The sequence below is a fragment of the Thamnophis elegans genome, chromosome 14 (genome assembly GCF_009769535.1).
Source record: "Thamnophis elegans isolate rThaEle1 chromosome 14, rThaEle1.pri, whole genome shotgun sequence".
NCBI classification, from domain to species: domain Eukaryota; kingdom Metazoa; phylum Chordata; class Lepidosauria; order Squamata; family Colubridae; genus Thamnophis; species Thamnophis elegans.
The window spans coordinates 45,173,788-45,192,610 of NC_045554.1; the positions used below are offsets into that span (position 1 = coordinate 45,173,788).

The 18,823-nt window shown below is 45.6% G+C and overlaps 1 protein-coding gene across 12 annotated transcripts in view; it reads right to left on the minus strand.

Annotated features, from left to right (window-relative positions):
* Positions 1 to 7,609: 7,609 nt before the first annotated feature.
* Positions 7,610 to 18,823, minus strand: part of SDR42E1 (short chain dehydrogenase/reductase family 42E, member 1) — a 54,037-nt gene continuing 42,823 nt past the window's right edge. For 11 of the 12 annotated variants that reach the window (XM_032230175.1, XM_032230170.1, XM_032230166.1 and 8 more), the window contains 2 exons: positions 10,269 to 10,357; positions 7,610 to 8,903 (listed from right to left, as the gene is read on the minus strand). In XM_032230175.1, coding sequence (XP_032086066.1) covers positions 7,808 to 8,903; positions 10,269 to 10,336 — 1,164 coding nt within the window. In that variant the 5' untranslated portion in view covers positions 10,337 to 10,357 and the 3' untranslated portion in view covers positions 7,610 to 7,807. Of the gene's footprint in view, positions 8,904 to 10,268; positions 10,358 to 12,242; positions 13,021 to 18,823 lie in introns of those variants that run through there. The other variant, XM_032230176.1, reaches the window with a different exon arrangement.

Below are 18,823 nucleotides of genomic sequence, written 5' to 3' on the forward strand. Positions count from 1 at the left end.
ACTTTTATCACGATATTTGTTTAGTCTTCAGGAAATGTAAGTATTTTATGTTGCGGAGAAACAGATTCTTGGTCAATGATAGAAAGGACTTCATAATGATACAGGCAATCGATCTGCAGAAAAGACAGTAAAATTCCCTGCTCTGAATGGAAGGAAAGGCCAGAGGAGTCATCTGCCAAAAAGTATTTACTCTTAATTTCTTCCTTCATCAGAAAGTTGGACTCAGTTTTTAAATGGCTCCTCTCTAAGATTTTATAACTGTTGTGATACAAACCTCCGTTTTTTTTCCAATCTTGTATCTCTGCTGCCACCTTGTGACACAATCAGCACAATCTTATTCAAGAGTTTTCTTTGTTATTTAACAGTTATCCACATTAATGGGTCTTCTTTTTATGTCCCCTCCCTTCTGACTTCTGTTTCTGCTGTGTAGGCATGGATAAAACACATCCCATATTAAAAAAAAATACTCAGTTTCTTATTTGTCCTTAATAGCGAGGGTTGATCTATCCATTTCTGCATCGAATCCTCAGTATTTTAGGGAGGCAGGTCATGTGGAAATGGTTCCGTTAAGTGGTCCATCTAAGTCCCAACAGAAGGAAAAGTAAAATATAAAAGCCTTCTCAGGTTGAACGCCATTCCTGGAACGTTCCTAGGGATAAACATCAGATTTTCTTGGCAAGAAAAGAAAGGATCAAAGAGAATGGTTTAATGTGGGGGTCAATCGTGTCTTAGTGTCATAGTTTCACCCCAAATTCTAAGCTGTGTAACTGCTATCAATGTAGCTTTTCTTTCTTTTGCAAGGTGTCATTCAGTGGTGGGATTCAAAAATTTTACTATGGGTTTTGTGAGCATGGCTAACAGGGGAAGAATACATGCGTGGCAGGGGAAGGACACTGCAAAATCCCCATTCCCTCTCCACTCCAGAGGAAGGATACTGCAAAATCTCCATTCCCTCCCCACTCCAGAGGAAGGATACTGCAAAATCTCCATTCCCTCCCCACTCCAGAAGAAGGATACTGCAAAATCACCATTCCCTCCCCACTCCAGGGGAAGGACCCTGCAAAATCTCCATTCCCTCCCCACTCCAGGGGAAGGATACTGCAAAATCTCCATTCCCTCCCCACTCCAGGGGAAGGACCCTGCAAAATCTCCATTCCCTCCCCACTCCAGGGGAAGGATACTGCAAAATCTCCATTCCCTCCCCACTCCAGGGGAAGGATACTGCAAAATCACCATTCCCTCCCCACTTCAGAAGGATACTGCAAAATCCCCATTCCCTCTCCACTCCAGGGGAAGGATACTGCAAAATCTCCATTCCCTCCCCACTCCAGGGGAAGGATACTGCAAAATCTCCATTCCCTCCTCAATCCAGGGGAAGGATCCTGCAAAATCTCCATTCCCTCCCCACTCCAGGGGAAGGATACTGCAAAATCACCATTCCCTCCCCACTTCAGAAGGATACTGCAAAATCCCCATTCCCTCTCCACTCCAGGGGAAGGATACTGCAAAATCTCCATTCTCTCCCCACTCCAGAGGAAGGATACTGCAAAATCTCCATTCCCTCCTCAATCCAGGGGAAGGATCCTGCAAAATCTCCATTCCCTCCTCACTCCAGGGGAAGGATACTGCAAAATCTCCATTCTCTCTCCACTCCAGAGGAAGGATACTGCAAAATCTCCATTCTCTCCCCACTCCAGGGGAAGGATACTGCAAAATCCTCATTCCCTCCTGATCAGCTGGAACTCAGGAGGCAGAGAATAGATGGGAGCAGGGCCAGTCAGAGGTGGTATTTACCGGTTCTCCAAATTACCGTGTTTCCCCAAAAATAAGACAGGGTCTTACTTTCTTTTGACAGAGTGCTTGGCCTTATTTTCAGGGAGGTCTTTTTTATTTTTGAGGTGCAGGAGGCAGCAAGCGTGGTCACCTCATGGTTGCTACTGGGTTGCAATATTTTTGGGAATGGCTTATTTTGGGGGAGGAGGGCTTATTTTAGCGCTTGTACTCAAAAGCCCAATTGGTCTTATTTTCAGGGAAACAGGGTACTCAACATTTCCGCTACTGGTTCTCCAGAACTGGTCAGAACCTGCTGAATACCACCTCTGGGTCATTCCCTTTGAGGAATCTTTGTGTCCTACAAGATCTGTCCTTTTTCTTCACTATCATGTACTAAAATGGTATGTATCTTCTACAAGATGTTTTATAGATGGCATTTAGATCCTAAAAAAATGGCTTGTATGTATTTGAATTTACAACCCAAATGCTGGAGATGTGAATGTGCTGATGCTACATATTATCATATATGGTGGACTTGTATAAAGGTCAAAGCATTTTGGATAAAAATATGGTGGATTATGCAAAATATCCTTAAAAAGAGGATAAAGTTTACTCCCCAGTTATTCTTGTTAGGTATAATTACTGACTGTACAATTATAGAGACTAATTTGATTCTGAACCTAACAATGGCAGCAAGACTATTGATGGTGCAGTACTGAAGAAGGAAGAATTGCCTACTATTCAAGAATGGACCTTAAAAATAACAAACTTAGCAGAGATGGCTAAAATAACAGCATATCTTAAGGACCACTCAGATGAGAAATACAAGCTGGGATGGAGAAGATGGATTGATTATATTCAGAATAAATATGGGACTAAGAAACTCCAGATAGCTTATGAGTGAATGAGGAAGGAATGATACAACTTGTTTAAAGTTAGCTTTACAAAAGGGGAGTTAATGTACAAGTGAGGGATGATGCTAAAGTTAGTTAGTTTATTTTAGAATATGGTTGTTAAATGTTTATACCCTGTATTTGCTCTGGGAGGTTGGGGGGGGGAGGCTGGGGGGGGAGGTGGGTTCGGGGGGGGGGAGGGAAGGTATATATTTGTAAAACTTTTTAAAAAACTTTTAATTAAAAAAATGGTATGTAAGAATGACCTTGGGGGGTGGATGTTAGAACCTGCCTAAGATTTATACCAAATAACGAACCAAAATCTGGTCCAAGGAAGGATAGTGTGGATAGCTTCTTTTATTAAAAAAAACCTCCAAGGAGTGCTTCTAAATTATATATACATCTGTCTTCAGATGCTAAAGTGCTGGGAAGAGACCAGGGGATTCTATAGCTTTTGCCAAGGAGGTCAAAGGACTTTTTGAAAGACAGCAGTGCCAAACAGAACCATTGTCTGGATCGCAGCCAACAAAATTTGACGCCGTGTCCCCAGTCACCAAGAGTTGAGCTCAAGTTGACGGAGTCTTTATCTTTTTACAACCAAAGCTCTAAGGAAAAGCAGCTAGTGGAGATTAAGTCCCTTATTAATGAAAGGAAAGCTGACATTATAGGCTCTTGGAAAATGTGTTCGAAAAGTTGATTCAGCTTTAAAACAGTAGATGTCACTCTACATCTTCCCATGTTAGGAAGAATATACATTCTATCTCCTTCTCTTTCTCCCTCCTTCCCTCCCTCCCTCCTTCCCTCCCTCCCTCCCTCCCTCCCTCTCTCTCTCTCTCTGCTATGGCTTGCTGCTTACAATTTGATCTTTCTCAGCTTGGTTTTCTCAAGATCTCGGAATCCTATGGAAATCTTCTCTGAATGGAACAGAGAAACAAGGTGGTGGTTTACGGTTCACCGACGAAAGGGCGACTGACAAAATCGTGCCCGACTAAACCATGGTGACAAAACCGTGAGTTCTAAAACGCGCTGATGAATGAGCGCTGAATTGCGCCGACAACAGCGCACCGACAGAAGCGCACTGTAAACCTAACCCTAACCCTAACATTAACCCTAACCCTAACCCTAACCCCTAAACCTAACCCTTACCTTAACTTAAATCGCCCTTCTGTCGACGCGCTGTTGTAAATCGCCCTTCTGTCGACGCGCTGTTGTCAGCGCGTTGATGGCATCGCGGTTTTAGCAACGCGGTTTTGTCGGTGCGCTTTTGTCATGCGCGCTTTTGTCGGGTCACGGTGGTTTACTAGGGCTTTCATGTGGCAAATGGGAACATTTGTAGCTCGGGGTTGAAACGAGGGGCCCTTCGTGCTCCCCAAGCTTGCTTTTTGCCTTGCAGATGTTATATGAGCCAACCTTTTTGCCTAGTTTGGATAATGAAACATTTGCAATAAAACATAACAGAATAAGAGAGTTGGAAGGACCTTGTAGGTCATCAACTCCACCCCCACCCCGTCTTGCCCAAACAGGAGATTTTACACCCTTTCTGACAGAGGGCAGTCCAGTCTCTTCTTGACAGTTTCCCGTGATGAAGCTCCAACTTTTTCTTTTAATTAAAAGTTTTAACAAGTTTTACAATTATATACCTTTCCCCTTCCCTCCCTCCCCCCCAAACCCACCTCCCCTCCCATCGTCCCCCCCACCAACCTCCCAGAGCAAATACAGGGTATAAAAAATTAGCAATCATAAACTAAAATAAACTAACAAACTTTAGTATCGTCCCTTCGCTTGTACTTTTTTGTAAAGCTAACTTTAGATAAGTTGTAGCATTCCTGGTCCATTCATTCATAAGCTAGCTGAAATTTCTTAGTCCCATATTTCTTTTGAATATAATCAATCCATCTTCTCCATTCCAGCTTGTATTTCTCATCTGAATGGTCCTTGAGGTATGCTGATATTTTAGCCATCTCCGCTAAGTTTGTTACTTTTAAGGTCCATTTTTGAATAGAAGGCAATTCTTCCTTCTTCCAGTACTGCGCCACCAACAGCCTTGCTGCCGTTGTTAAGTTCAGAATCAAATTAGTCTCTGTAACCGTACAATCTGTGATTATACCTAACAAGAATAACTGAGGAGTAAACTTTATCCTCTTTTTAAGGATATTTTGAATAATCCACCATATTTTTATCCAAAATGCTTTGACTTTCTTACAAGTCCACCATATATGATAGAAGCTCCAACTTCTGAAGGCAACTTCTGTTCCACCGGTTGATTGTTCTCATTGTCAGAAAATGTCTCCTAATTTCGTGGTTGAATCTCTCCTTGATTAGTTCCCATCCATTATTCGTTCTCTGGCCCTCGGGTGCTTCGGAGAATAGCTTGACCCCCTCCACTCTGTGGCAGCCCCTCAAATACTGGAAGATTGCTATCCTATCTCCCCTGGTCCTTCTCTTCATTAGACTAGCCATGCCCAGTTCCTGCAACCGTTCTTCATATATTTTAGCCTCATCATCCTGGTTGCTCATCTCTGCACTTTTTCTAGAGACTCAATGTCTTTTTTTTAATAGTGTGGTGGCTAAAGAAGGAAGACCAAAGAAGGAAGACCTTCATCTATGCATGCTATGCTTGGGTCACAGTAAAATAGGTCTGAAAATGTATTTGCAAGAATGGGTTGGATTGGATTTTTTACATTTATATGCTGCCCTTTTCCCCGAAGGGGACTCAGGGCGGCTCACAATTCAATCAGGGAAGGGGGTACAGACAGGGGAATAAAAAGACGAGACATAACAATACAAAATTTAAAAACACACAACAACCATACCATTCGAGAAGGGGGGCAAAAACTCTTTAGCCCCAGGCCTGTCGGAACAGCCAGGTTTTAAGGGCTTTGCGGAAGGCCTGGAGGGTGGTGAGGGTTCGAATCCCCACGGGGAGCTCGTTCCAGAGAGCCGGAGCAGCCACAGAGAAGGCTCTCCTCCGGGTAGTCGCCAGCCGGCATTGGCCGGCGGATGGAATTCGGAGGAGGCCTAATCTGTGGGATCTGATCGGTCTATTGGAGGTAATTGGCAGCAGGCGGTCTCTCAAGTACACAGGTCCAATACCATGAAGGGCTTTATAAGTGACGACTAGCGCCTTTCCAGTAAGAAACTCAGCAGTTGTGAGTTGAGTGGCTGAATGATGACACCATCTTTTTGTGTCAGGGTTCACAAAGAAGCAGGTGCTTTATTCATTAAATAGCAACAAACTCATAATCCGGACTTTTCCTGAAAATGAAAATCAGTTCTCACCTACTCTGAGCAGCTTATATACAATAAAGATAAAGGTAAAGGTTCCCCTTGCATATATGTGCTAGTTGTTCCTAACTCTAGGAGCCGGTGCTCATCTCCGTTTTCAAAGCCGAAGAGCCAGTGCTGTCCGAAGACGTCTCCGTGGTCATGGGGCCGGCATGACTCAATGCCGAAGGCGCACGGAACGCTGTTCCCTTCCCACCAAAGGTGGTCCCTGTTTTTCTACTTGCATTTTTACGTGCTTTCGAACTGCTAGGTTGGCAGAAGCTGGGACAAGTCACGGGAACTCACTCCGTCACGGGGGGGTGGGCTAGGGATTCAAACCGCCGAACTGCTGACCTTTCTGATCGACAAGCTCAGGGTCTTAGCCGCTGAGCTGCCGCGTCCCTTACAAACAATCTAAGATTAAATCTAAATGAATAAAGAACAATAACCCACCCACTCCTCTGGAAAAACAATCAAAGGAGCCACTTGATGGGCTCCATCCCGCTCTGGATTTCCCAGACCTGTTGGCAGACCCAGGTGTTCAGGGCCTCGCGAAAGAGTGTCAAAACGGAGGCCAGTCTAATCTCGGTAGGGATGATGTTTCAAAGGAAGGGAGCCACCACGGAGAAGGCCCTTGTTCTGGGTCTTGCCAGATGTATCCCATACTCATCCCATTGCATCAGAGAAGTTACTGAACTACAGGGGTTAGAGGAACTAACAAGAGGATCAGGTAGGGTGTCCCACACATTTACTATTCCATTGCTGAAATCGTTTTTCCTGCAATCAAGATTAGAGCAGGTTACACTTAGTTTGTCTCTATTGAAAGCCCTTGTGTTATTGTGGTTGGAGTAAAAGTAGTCATTAACAGGTAGGGTGTTATGGCAGATTATCTCGTGCCCTAAGCTCAGTTCGGTACGTAGACGGTATAATTCAAAGTTATCCAGGCCTAAAACTTCAAGCCTGGTTGTATGATATTTTCTTATCTGCGGCTGTCAAACCGGCATGCCATCCCGTGACGTAATGAGTGAGACCACCTACTGCCACTGGTAGCCTCCCATCGTCCAGTGCGATCCCACAGAGTTGGCCTCCTCAGGGTGCCGTCGGCCAGACAGTGTCGGCTAGAGACCCCCAGGGGGAGAGCCTTCTCTGTGGGAGCCCCTTCCCTCTGGAATGAGCTGCCCCCGGAGCTTCATATAATCCCCGACCTCCGGTCCTTCCGACGCGCCCTAAAAAGTTGGCTTTTCCAGCAAGCCGGCCTGGCCTGAACAAAACAAATCAAAGTATTGATTATTGTTAACTTTAATTTGAATTCTTTTTAAAAAATGTGTCATTGTTAATCTTAATTGGGTTTGGGGATATCCTATTTAATTTCTTTTTAACTTTTGTAGTATGTGTTTCTAAGAGCCGAGGTGGCGCAGTGGTTAGGGTGCAGTGCTGCAGGCCACTTCAGCTGACTGCTATCTGCAGTTCGGCGGTTCAAATCTCACCGGCTCAAGGTTGACTCAGCCTTTCATCTGTCCGAGGTGGGTGAAATGAGGACCCAGACTGTGGGGGCGATATGCTGACTCTGTAAACCGCTTAGAGGGGGCTGAAAGCCCTATGAAGCGATATATAAGTCTAACTGTTATTGCTATTGCTATTCTTTTAATGTTGTACGCCGCCCTTAGTCCTTGGGAGAAGGGCGGCATATAAATCGAATAAACCTCAAACCTATTGGGTATTTACTGGACAGATGCCCTTCCTGATGCCTACACAGAGTTAGCAGCAGACAATTACACGTAAGCATCTGTCGCTGCCTAGGAGGGAACTCATAGCTTCCCGAGTGTGAGGCGAGAGCTCCGCTTCTATCTCTGTTGTATTTTCTTATTTGAGGGGCTTCAAAAGAAACTCCAAGACCACAAAAGGGCCATCACTGCCGCAAGGAAGACCAGAGCTGCATTTCTGATGAAGTGTTTTTCGGAGGACTTGCTAAACTTTCGGCTGTGACCATGGTTCCGGAACCACTCCACCACTTCACGGAGGCTGTAATGCTGAGGCTTGTAATCCAGTTCCCTTCTAGCTTTGGCTAGGCTGAAAAAATGAGTCACGCCGGTTTTGTAAACTTCGGTGCGAGTGAGGAGGGGCTGAAAGTTATACAGGCGTCCCACTACGAGGTGGACCAGTTCCGTAACAAACGCAAAGAAGTAAACCAGGGGCAGGGGGAGGCGGAGGGACGGGTAGGTGTAGCCTAAACCTTCCACCAAAGGGCGGAAAAATTCAAAATTATTGACCGGCCTCCCATCCGAAATGAAATAGGCTTGGCCAGCAGCCGTATGGTTTTTGGTGGCACCCAGAGCCTCTGCCGCTAACATGTGAGCTTGCACCAGGTTATCTACATGCACGAAGTCCACCAGGCTGCTAGGATTCCCGTAGACACACCGGAACCATCCTTGCTCAACGTAGTTGACAATCCTTGGAAGATGCCTCTGCTCTCCTGGTCCATAAATGCCAGCAGGCCTTATGGCGCAGGTCCTCAAAATTCCCCGGCCATCCCTTAGGAGTGTCCCGTTGGCCTCCAGAACTTTCATTTCAGCCAAAGCTTTGGTCCTTGAGTAATGGTCTGGGTGAAGATGTAGGGGTAGATAAGGCCAAGATTCATCTCCATTTTCTATGACTTGGCCTCCAAAGACTACATTGTACGTGCTTGTGTATATAAGTTTGGGGATTCCAACTCTCCTGCAAGATTCGATGATATTGTCGGTTCCTTTGACGTTCACCTCTTCTATAAGTTTTGGGTTGAGCTGCTCCCGGCCAGACATTCCATAGGAAGCAACATGGAAGACACAGGACACACCCCGGAGTGCTTCTTCTACTTCATGGATCGCGCAGATGTCACCCTGCACAAATGTCACACCCTTGGGCATCTCTTGGGTAGGCTTGGAAACATCAAACAGGATCACATCCACTTGGCTCTTGGCTAAGGCTGAAGCCAACCTGGAACACAACAAGGAATTAGTACAGCTGCCGAGGACAAGAAGGAGGCTTGCAACTTTGAAGCAGCAGATCAATCAACGGAAGCGTCAGTTGATTAAGAGGGCAGGGCTGGCATGTTATTCTGATAGGAAATAAAGGCCAAAATTGTAGAGGTGGTTCTCGTTTATTAAGCTCCTTCCCACATCAATGGAGCCTCACACACATGGGGAAGAGAGAGGGGAGAGAGAGAGGGAGGGAGGGCGAGGAAGGAAGAGATAGATAGATAGACAGACAGACAGACAGACAGACAGATAGACATGGATGGAAGTAGAGAGATAGAGAGTGAGATGGGGAGGGAGAGTGAGATGGAGAGTAAGAGAGATGATAGATATAAGAGAGACAGACAGACAGACGATGGATGGATGGATGGATGGATGTAGAGAGATAGAGAGCGAGATGGGGAGAGAGAGCGAGATGGAAAGAAAGAGAGATGATAGATATAAGAGAGAGACAGACAGACATGGATGGATGGATGTAGAGAGATAGAGAGTGAGATGGGGAGAGAGAGCGAGATGGAGAGAAAGAGAGATGATAGATATAAGAGAGAGACAGACAGACATGGATGGATGGATGTAGAGAGATAGAGAGCGAGATGGGGAGAGAGAGCGAGATGGAGAGAAAGAGAGATGATAGATATAAGAGAGAGACAGACAGACATGGATGGATGGATGGATGGATGAGTTTGAGTTTGAGTTTGAGCTTGAGTTTATTGATCTTGTATGCCGCCCATTACCGAAGGACTCCGGGCGGCTTACAATAAACAAGGGAAGGGGATAAATAAACAAGACAACACCTTAAAATACACAACATTCACAGTTTCCGTGGGGCTGGATATTTCACAAGCCCCCCGGCCTGCTGGAGCAGCCAGGACTTAACGGCTTTGCGGAAGGCCGGGAGGGTAGTAAGGGTCCGGATTTCCACGGGGAGGTCGTTCCAAAGGGCTGGAGCTGCGACAGAGAAGGCTCTCCCCCGGGGAGTCGCCAGCCGACATTGGCTGGCAGATGGAATCCGGAGGAGACCTAACCTGTGAGATCTAATCGGTCTATGGGATGGATGGATGGATGGATGGATGGATGGAGAGAGATAGAGAGCGAGATGGGGAGAGAGAGCAAGATGGAGAGATAGAAAGAGAGAGAGATAATAGATAGATAGATAGATAGATAGATAGATAAATAGCTAAATAGACAGACAGACAGACAGTTTGTATGTGTACAGAATATGAGCCAATTTGGATGCATAAATACCATTTTCCAAAGGGCATAATTACTAACACTGCAATTTATTCCCAAACAAACAAGTGCGATTCTTCGTGGAACAAATACTCACCGAAAGCCAAAATATCCACTTCCACCCGTAATGAGGACAGCTTCCTTGCTGGGATTCTCTCTTTCCATGTCTCCGCCCACAATCCTAAGCTATAAAGAAAGAGAAAGCATGATATAACCTTGGTGCACACAACATGCAAGCTATAACATGTTTGTCTGAATTTTATTTTAGGTTTATGTGGAGTGTTTTTTTTTAATCCAAAGCATTTTAGCAAGCATTAAAATGCCTCTTTGGTCTTAAAAATCCTGCCTTCAGCCAACTTTTTCCCAAACTTTAATTGGACTCGACTCCTACTGGGGTGGGCCACGTTGTTTAGGTTTACATAAAACCTCACCTGTTCAATGTTTACATGCCCCAAGCACACGAATCGCTCTCTGGGGCCTATTTTGCATGTGCCTCAAACATTCTTGTTTAATGATCTACCTGGGGGAGATCCAAATTCTTCTGTCCTTGGCCAAGCAATTCACATTTCACTAAAAAAAAGATAGGAAAAAGAGTCTAGCCAGAATCTCCTCTGGTTCTCCACAAGCAGGCAGGTTTGGGGGATGATGGAAGCTGTAGTCCAGCACGTTTGGAGAGGCTGATTTGGGAGGAAGGCAGGGTGGGCCAGAATAAGCCAACATGGTGCCCCCCCGCAGTGTTTTGAAATGACACCAACCCTGAGAGTTGCAGCTGCAGAGCCAGATAAATATGAGCCAGCAGTGTGCAGCGACAGCCAAAAAAGCCGATGCAATCCTAAATGGCATTAACAGAGGGATCCACTCAAGATCAAGTGAGGTACTAATTGTTCCTTAATCGCTTATTTGTACCCCATGACTATCATTAAGCCTTGTACCTTACGATTCTTGTCGAGTGTATCTTGTCTTTTTATGCACACTGAGAGCATATGCACCAAATAGCAATAGCAATAGCCGTTAGACTTATATACCGCTTCATAGGGCTTTCAGCCCTCTCTAAGCGGTTTACAGAGTCAGCATATTGCCCCCAACAACAATCCGGTTCCTCATTTCACCCACCTCGGAAGGATGGAAGGCTGAGTCAACCCTGAGCCGGTGAGATTAGAACCGCTGAACTGCAGATAACAGTCAGCTGAAGTAGCCTGCAGTACTGCACCCTAACCACTGCGACACCTCGGCTCCAAAGACAAATTCCTTGTATGTCCAATCACACTTGGCCAATAAAGAAGTCTATTATATTCTCTTCTCTATTCCTTATTCTATTCTATTCTACTCTATTACTATTCTATTCCATTGTTTTATTCTATTCTATTCTACTCCAATTCACGCCACACCACGTCACGTCATTCTATATTCTCTCTTCTCTTCTCTTCTCACTAGAGCTCTGGGCTGCCTTTAACAATCCACGAAGAGAAGGGCCTTGTCTATAAAGCCTTAGTAAGACCACACCTAGAATGCTGCATCCAGTTTTGGTCACCACACTATAAAAAAGATTGAGACTGTAGAAAAAGTGCAGAGAAGAGCAACAAGGATGATTAGGGGACTGGAGACTAAAACATATGAAGAACAGTTGCAGGAACTGGGCATGGCTAGTCTAGTGAAGAGAAGGACCAGGGGAGACATGACAGCAGTCTTCTAATATTTGAGGGGCTGCCATACAGAGGAAGGGGTCAAGCTATTTTCCAAAGGCCAGAGAAGGAATAACAGATGGAAACTGACCAAGGAGAGATTCAACCTAGAAATAAGGAGGAACTTTCTGGCCGTGAGAACAATCAACCAATGGAACAGAAGTTGTCTTTGGAAGTTGTGGGAGCTTCATCACTGGAGGCTTTCAAGAAGAGACTGGACTGCCCTCTGTGTGAAATGGTGTAGGGTCTCCTGCTTGAGCAGGGGGGTGATGGACTAGATGACCTATAAGGTCCCTTCCAACTCTGTTAATCTGTCCCAAACATCTGGAGAACATCAAAGTATCTTCTTTCTCCAGCCCTATCATCAGTGTCAACCACAAGGGGCTTACCTTTTGGACACTGGAGGTGATGGCACCTGTGGATATGGACCTGGAAGATGCTGGGGCTCTTCCCTTCCCCAGGCTGCGGATGATAGGTGTTGCAGTCGGCCGCGCTTTGGTGAAACCGGAGCGCCGGCCTTCCTACGTTTCTCTTCGCTTTCCCACGGACTGTCTCCGCCCCATCTCCCCATCGCCTGGTGAGAGGTGGATCCCGTCGCTCGCCCCACATTACGTATCTCTAGCTACAGGCTGGACAGCTCCCATCCCCGTTTGCGGGGCACCCAAAGCCCATTCCTGCCTTCAGCGCAGCGAAATCTCCGAGTTAAACACACACACACACAGACAACCCCGCGGGCGCCGATCCATCGGAAGAAAGAAACTTCGCTCCGCGCACCCGACTCCCCCTTTCTCTCGCTTTCCGAGGTGGTTTTTTTTTTAAGACCTGGGGGCGGCCGGGGGGTGGGTGGGTGGGTTCCGACATGGCGCCTGCCAGGCGTGGCGTTCCGTACAACAAGATGTCGGAGCGCGCAGGCCGGGAGCCGTACGGCCGAAGGATTTGCAGGGAAATGCCGCGTGGGCTCCGCTCCTTTCGCGATCTGGACTTGCAATCCTAAAGGTTGCCCTCCTTCCGTCCCCCGCCCGTTTCGGAGAGGCTGGTTGATTTCCCGACCCTCCTTCAACCTTTCTCCAAAATCTTTAGAACGGAATAATGGCATAGGAATGGGTATAAGAGAGTAGAGTAGAGTAGAGTAGAGTAGAGTAGAGTAGAGTAGAGTAGAGTAGAGTAGAGTAGAGTAGAGTAGAGTAGAGCAGAGCAGAGCAGAGCAGAGCAGAGCATATAGAATAGAATAGAACAGAATAGAGAGGAATATATGGAATAGAATAGGGTAGGGTAGGGTAGAATAGAATAGAACATATAGAATAGAATAGAATAGAACAGAGCAGAATATATGGAATAGAATAGGGTAGGGTAGAATAGAATAGAACATATAGAATAGAATAGAACAGAGCAGAATATATGGAATAGAATAGGGTAGGGTAGAATAGAATAGAATAGAACATATAGAATAGAATAGAATAGAACAGAACAGAAGAGGAAGTTAGGGTTAGGGTTAGGGTTAAGTCAAACTATTCTCCAAGGCGCCTGAGGGTAGAACAAGAAGCAATGGGTGGAAACTAATCAAGGAGAGAAGAGCAATTAATCAGTGGAACAATTTGTCTTCAGAAGGTGTGAATGCTCCAACATTGGAAATTTTAAAGATGATGTTGGCTATCCATTTGTCTGAAGTGGTGTAGGGTCTTCTGCTTAAGCAGGGGATTGGATTAGAAGACCTTCAAGGTCCCTTCCAAGTCTGTTATTCTGTTTTCTGTTCTGTTTTCCTGACCGTGTGAACAATTAATCAGTAGACCTTCCATAAGTTTTGGGTGCTTCATCGCTGGAGGTTTTCAAGAAGACTGCACAGCCAGTTGTCCAGACTGGTATAGAATCTCCTCTCGAACAGCGGGTTGGACTAGAAGACCTCCAAAGTCCCTTTCAACTCTATTCAAGGTGCTTTCCTCCCCATATTTTCTTGCGATAGGTGGCGATATTGCACCGAGTCACAACTACTTGTTTTTTGTAAGCGAGTAGAGAACAGCGTTTCTCAACCCTGACAAATGATAGCTGGTTTTCAACGCCTAGAATCGGCCTATCTTAAAGTTGCCAAAACTCCTGTAGAATGTTGCCCCCGGAGGACCAAGTTCCAAGGAATGAAACAAAACTAGTTCTTTTATTTGCATTTTTAAAGTTACTGTCCTTTTGCAATTGTTTTGTTGGCCTGGTGTGAATTCTACCAGGAATTATTTCCTGGTTTGAAAGAGTCCTGGCACCCCTCAAAGGGGAAGTAGGCCCTTTTTTAAAACGATAAGGTGCCCTAATCTTTGTTTTGAAAGCCGTTTCAGGTTTGCATTGTATCTCGATGGCTTTGGGGTTCTTTCCCCTTCTTCCCAGACCACGCTCTGTTGTGAAACATCTGGTGATCAGTCTCCTCAAGAGATACAACACCTCCTCCCTCCAGGTCTGGATCAGAGGTGGTATTCAGCCAGTTCTGACCCGTTCTGGAAAACCAACCGGTAGTGGAAATTTTGAGTAGTTCAGAGAACCGGCAAATAGGCTGGCCTCGCCCCCTGCTGCCTCTAGGATAGAGTAGAGTAGAGTAGAATAGAGTAGAGTAGAGTAGAGTAGAATAGAATAGAATAGAATATAGTAGGGTAGAATTCGAGTAGATAGAGTAGAATAAAATAGGATAGAATAGAATATAGTAGAGTAGTAGAGTAGAGTAGAATAGAATAGAGTAGAGTAGAGTAGGGTAGAATTAGAGTAGATAGAGTAGAATAGGATAGAATATAATATAGTAGAGTAGAGCAATAGAGTAGAGTAGACTAGACTAGACTAGAGTAGGGTAGAATTAGAGTAGATAGAGTAGAGTAGAATAGAATAGGATAGTATAGAATATAGTAGAGTAGAGTAGCGTAGAGTAGCGTAGAGGAGTAGAGTAGAATAGAATAGGATAGAATAGAATATAGTAGGGTAGAATTAGAGTAGATAGAGTAGAATACAATAGGATAGAATAGAATATATTAGGGTAGGGTAGAGTAGAGTAGTAGAGTAGAGTAGAATAGAGTAGAGTAGAGTAGAATAGAATAGAATAGAATAGAATTCTTTATTGGCCAAGTGTGATTGGACACACAAGGAATTTGTCTTTGGTGCAGATGCTTTCAGTGTACATAAAAAGACAAGATACATTCGTCAAGACTTATAAGGTTCAGCACTTAATGATAGTCATAGGGTGCAAATAATCTATTACTGTACTGCAAAGTTTAAAAGAGGGGGAAAAAAGCAAGCTAACTCCCTGCAGAAACGTTTGAATCCCCGAACTGAGCAAAGCTGGGCATAATTTGAGAACCGGTGTCTGATATTTGCCTTGGATCTTAAATCTTTGCAGTATTTGGGTTGGTTCCACCTTGGAGATCATTGTTTATCCTGCTGTGCTAAGCTTTAACATGTCCTTCCTTCCTTCCTTCCTTTCCATCCAAAATAATATAAAATAAAAATTCAGAAAGTGCCCCCAGCTGTAAGAGGTGAGGACTCAAAACCGGGGTGGGAATTATTCTCAAATACAGGTAGTCCTCAACTTATGACAGTTCATATAGTGACTGCTCAAAGCAACAGCGGCACAGAGGAAAGTGACTAATGACCATTTTTTTACATTTAACGACGGCTGCAGCACCTCCATGCTTTTGTGACATCAAGACGCTTGGCAACTGATTTATATTTATGAGGGTCGAAGTGCGTCCTTCTTTTGCGACCTTCTGACAAGCAAAGTCAACGGGGAAGCCAGATGTGCTGAACAACTTAACAGCAATGATTCGTTGAACAGCTGGGTTGTAAGGTGGAGCAAAGCTCCCTTGGTTTGGTTTGGTTTATTGGATTTATATGCCGCCCTTCTCCCAAAGGACTCAGGGCGGCGTACAACATTAAAAAAAAAACACATATTACAAAAGTTAAAAAATTAACTTTCATTAATTTAATTAGATAGAATATCCAAAAAACAAACCCAATTAAGATTAACAATAACATTTTTTAAAAAATCGATTAAAATTAATAATAATCAATAATTTATTTTGTTTTGTTCAGGCCAGTCCAGCTTGCTGGGAAAGCCAACTTTTTAGGGCGCGCCGGAAGGACCGGAGGTCGGGGATTATACGAAGCTCCGGGGGGGCAGCTCATTCCAGAGGGAAGGCGCTCCCACAGAGAAGGCTCTCCCCCTGGGGGTCGCTAGCCGACACTGTCTGGCCGACGGCACCCTGAGGAGACCAACTCTGTGGGATCGCACTGGACGGTGGGAGGCTACCGGTGGCAGTAGGTGGTCTCGCGGGTATCCTGGGCCTAAGCCATGGAGCGCTTTAAAGGTCATAATTAGTACCTTGAATCGCACCCGGAAGACAACCGGCAACCAGTGCAGGCCGCCTAAAAGGGGTGCAACATGGGAGCACCTTGGTGCCCCCATGATAACCCGCGCAGCCGCATTCTGGATCAGCTGAAGCCTCCGGGTGCTCTTCAAGGGCAGCCCCATGTAGAGAGCGTTACAGTAGTCCAGGCGAGAAAGAACGAGGGCGTGAGTGACTGTGCACAGAGCATCCCGATCCAGGAAGGGGAGCAACTGACGTACCAGGCGAACCTGGTAAAAGGCCCCCCCTGGTCAAGGCCATCAGGTGTTCTTCTAAACTAAGCCGCGTATCCAGGAGGACGCCCAGATTGCAGGCCCTCTCTGAGGGAGCTAACGTTTCTCCCCCTATCATCAAAGATGGAACAAGATGCACAAATCGGGATGACGGAAACCACAGCCACTCCGTCTTGGAGGGGTTGAGCTTGAGCCTGTTCCTCCCCATTCAGATCCGTACAGCCTCCAGGCATCGGGACATCACATCGAGGGCATCGTTTGGGTGGTCTGGACTAGAGATGAAAAGTTGGGTATCATCAGCATATTGATGATACTGTACCCCAAAACCACGGATGAGCTACCCTTAATAATGGGTAGCTCTTGACTTATGGCCACAATAGAAATCCAATGTTTACTCATCCGAGAGTTTAGCCCTAGGTAGCTAAGATATGGGATCATACCAGTGGTGGGTTTCAAAAATTGTTCGAACCTACTCTGTGGGTGTGGCCTCCTTTGTGGGAGTGGCTTGCCGCCCATGTGACCGGATGGGAGTGGCTTGCCACCCATGTGACCGGATATGAAGATGCCGACGACACTTGTAGGAACCACCTTAAATTACCCCACACGCAGCACTGGCATGCATAAGAATAGGATGTAAACTTGCTTTTTAAAAGGCATCTTTGGTTTGCGTTAAAGCAACTTCAACACACGCAATGTTCTGATTGCACCACAAACGCAGTCGTCATCCTTACCTTTCACAGAGGCACTGAGTTTTATAAATAGGAGCATGATAGTGTAGAATAATCATATCCAAGGACCAGTGGTGGGTTTCAAAAACATTTGGAACCTCTTCTGTAGGTGTGGCCTGCTTTCCGGGTCCACTGGTGGAACCTCTTCTAACCAGTTCGGTAGATTTGACGAACCGGTTCTCTCGAATAGGTGCGAACTGGTAGGAACCCACCTCTGGATCATACTCTGAAGATTTGGTAGGCTGCTTCCTGGAATGTTTTCCAGTCTTCGGTTCTTCGGATGATGGATTGCGATATCCTGGCAAGAATATCCTTTTGCCGTTTGAAGGTAGAGGAGATATTATCTTTGATCGCTTGCAAATAAATTAATGCCCGTTTCCCCCCCCCCCCCAATCTTTCGTTCTTGTGACTGGGCCAGATTTTTTCCTGTTTTGTTTTTTTACCATTAAATCCATAGGGAAGTAATTTATTGAGATGGATAAATTTCTTTCGTCTCTGTGCGTTGTGGGATGCTTAACCTCTTTGTGGGTCAACACCTAAAAAAAAAACCCCCAACATTGTTGAAGTTGCTTTGAGAGGGCTGGCTAAGCCAGGTGGGATGCAGGAGATGGGGATGCTGCCTTTGATCTGGAGGCCTCTTTAGAGGCCCCTCCTTAGGGGTGTGTGTGGGGAAGAACGGGGTCTTGACAGATGCTAATCTGATTTCATTTACATTGAGTTGGGCGTCGGTTCAATAAATCCACTTTGTAGTGCATCTCCCTATATACGGTATTTAATTTTCCTTCTTTTGTGGGTCAACCATAGATGTTTCATCTGAGAGTCCTTTTTAAGATTTTTGTGGTGAGGACTTGAAGGAAACTGGGCCTCAAACCGTCCGTCAGATCTGTATCTTCTATGTCTTGCAGGCTTTTTTTTCATTGGTTTATTCCGTTGTCTTTAAAAGCCATTCAGATAACACGGAATCAGGGCGGGAATCCCAGATGTTGCTAATATGCCGGTCAATTGGAGGAGTTCGGTTCTCTTCATTATGAACTTCCTGCTAACCCAAATCTACAGGATAGCTTGCCAAATTCTTCCCCTAGAGCAGGGGTCCTCAAACTTTTTAAACAGGGGGACAATTCAGAGTTCCCTTAGACTGTTGGTGGGGTGGGGGGTGGACTGGCTGTGTGGGCATGTCTAGGTGGTCATGTGACTGGGTGGGCATGTCCAATTTAACATTGAACAATGCACACAAATTAAACTTGAATTTGTTTTGCTCCCGAGGGTGTTTGATTTGCTTTTGCTTGGGACCTGTTTATCTGCGGGACCGCCTCCTGCCACATACCTCCCAACGACCCATAAGATCTCACAGGCTGGGCCTCCTCTGGGTACCATTGACCGGGCAATGCCGGTTGGCGACTACTCGGGGGAGGTCTTTCTCTGTAGCTGCCCCGGCCCTGTGGAATGATCTACCCGCAGAGATCCGAACCCTTCCCACTCTCTTGGCCTTCCGGAAAGCCATTAAAACCTGGCTGTTCCGGCAGGCCTGGGGCTGTTGACCCCAAAATAAGGTCCAGCCCCATTTAGAACGGAGTGCATTGTGTGTTTTTTAAATCTATCTTTTCTTTCTCTCTATTTTTTGTTTATTTTTTAATTCATT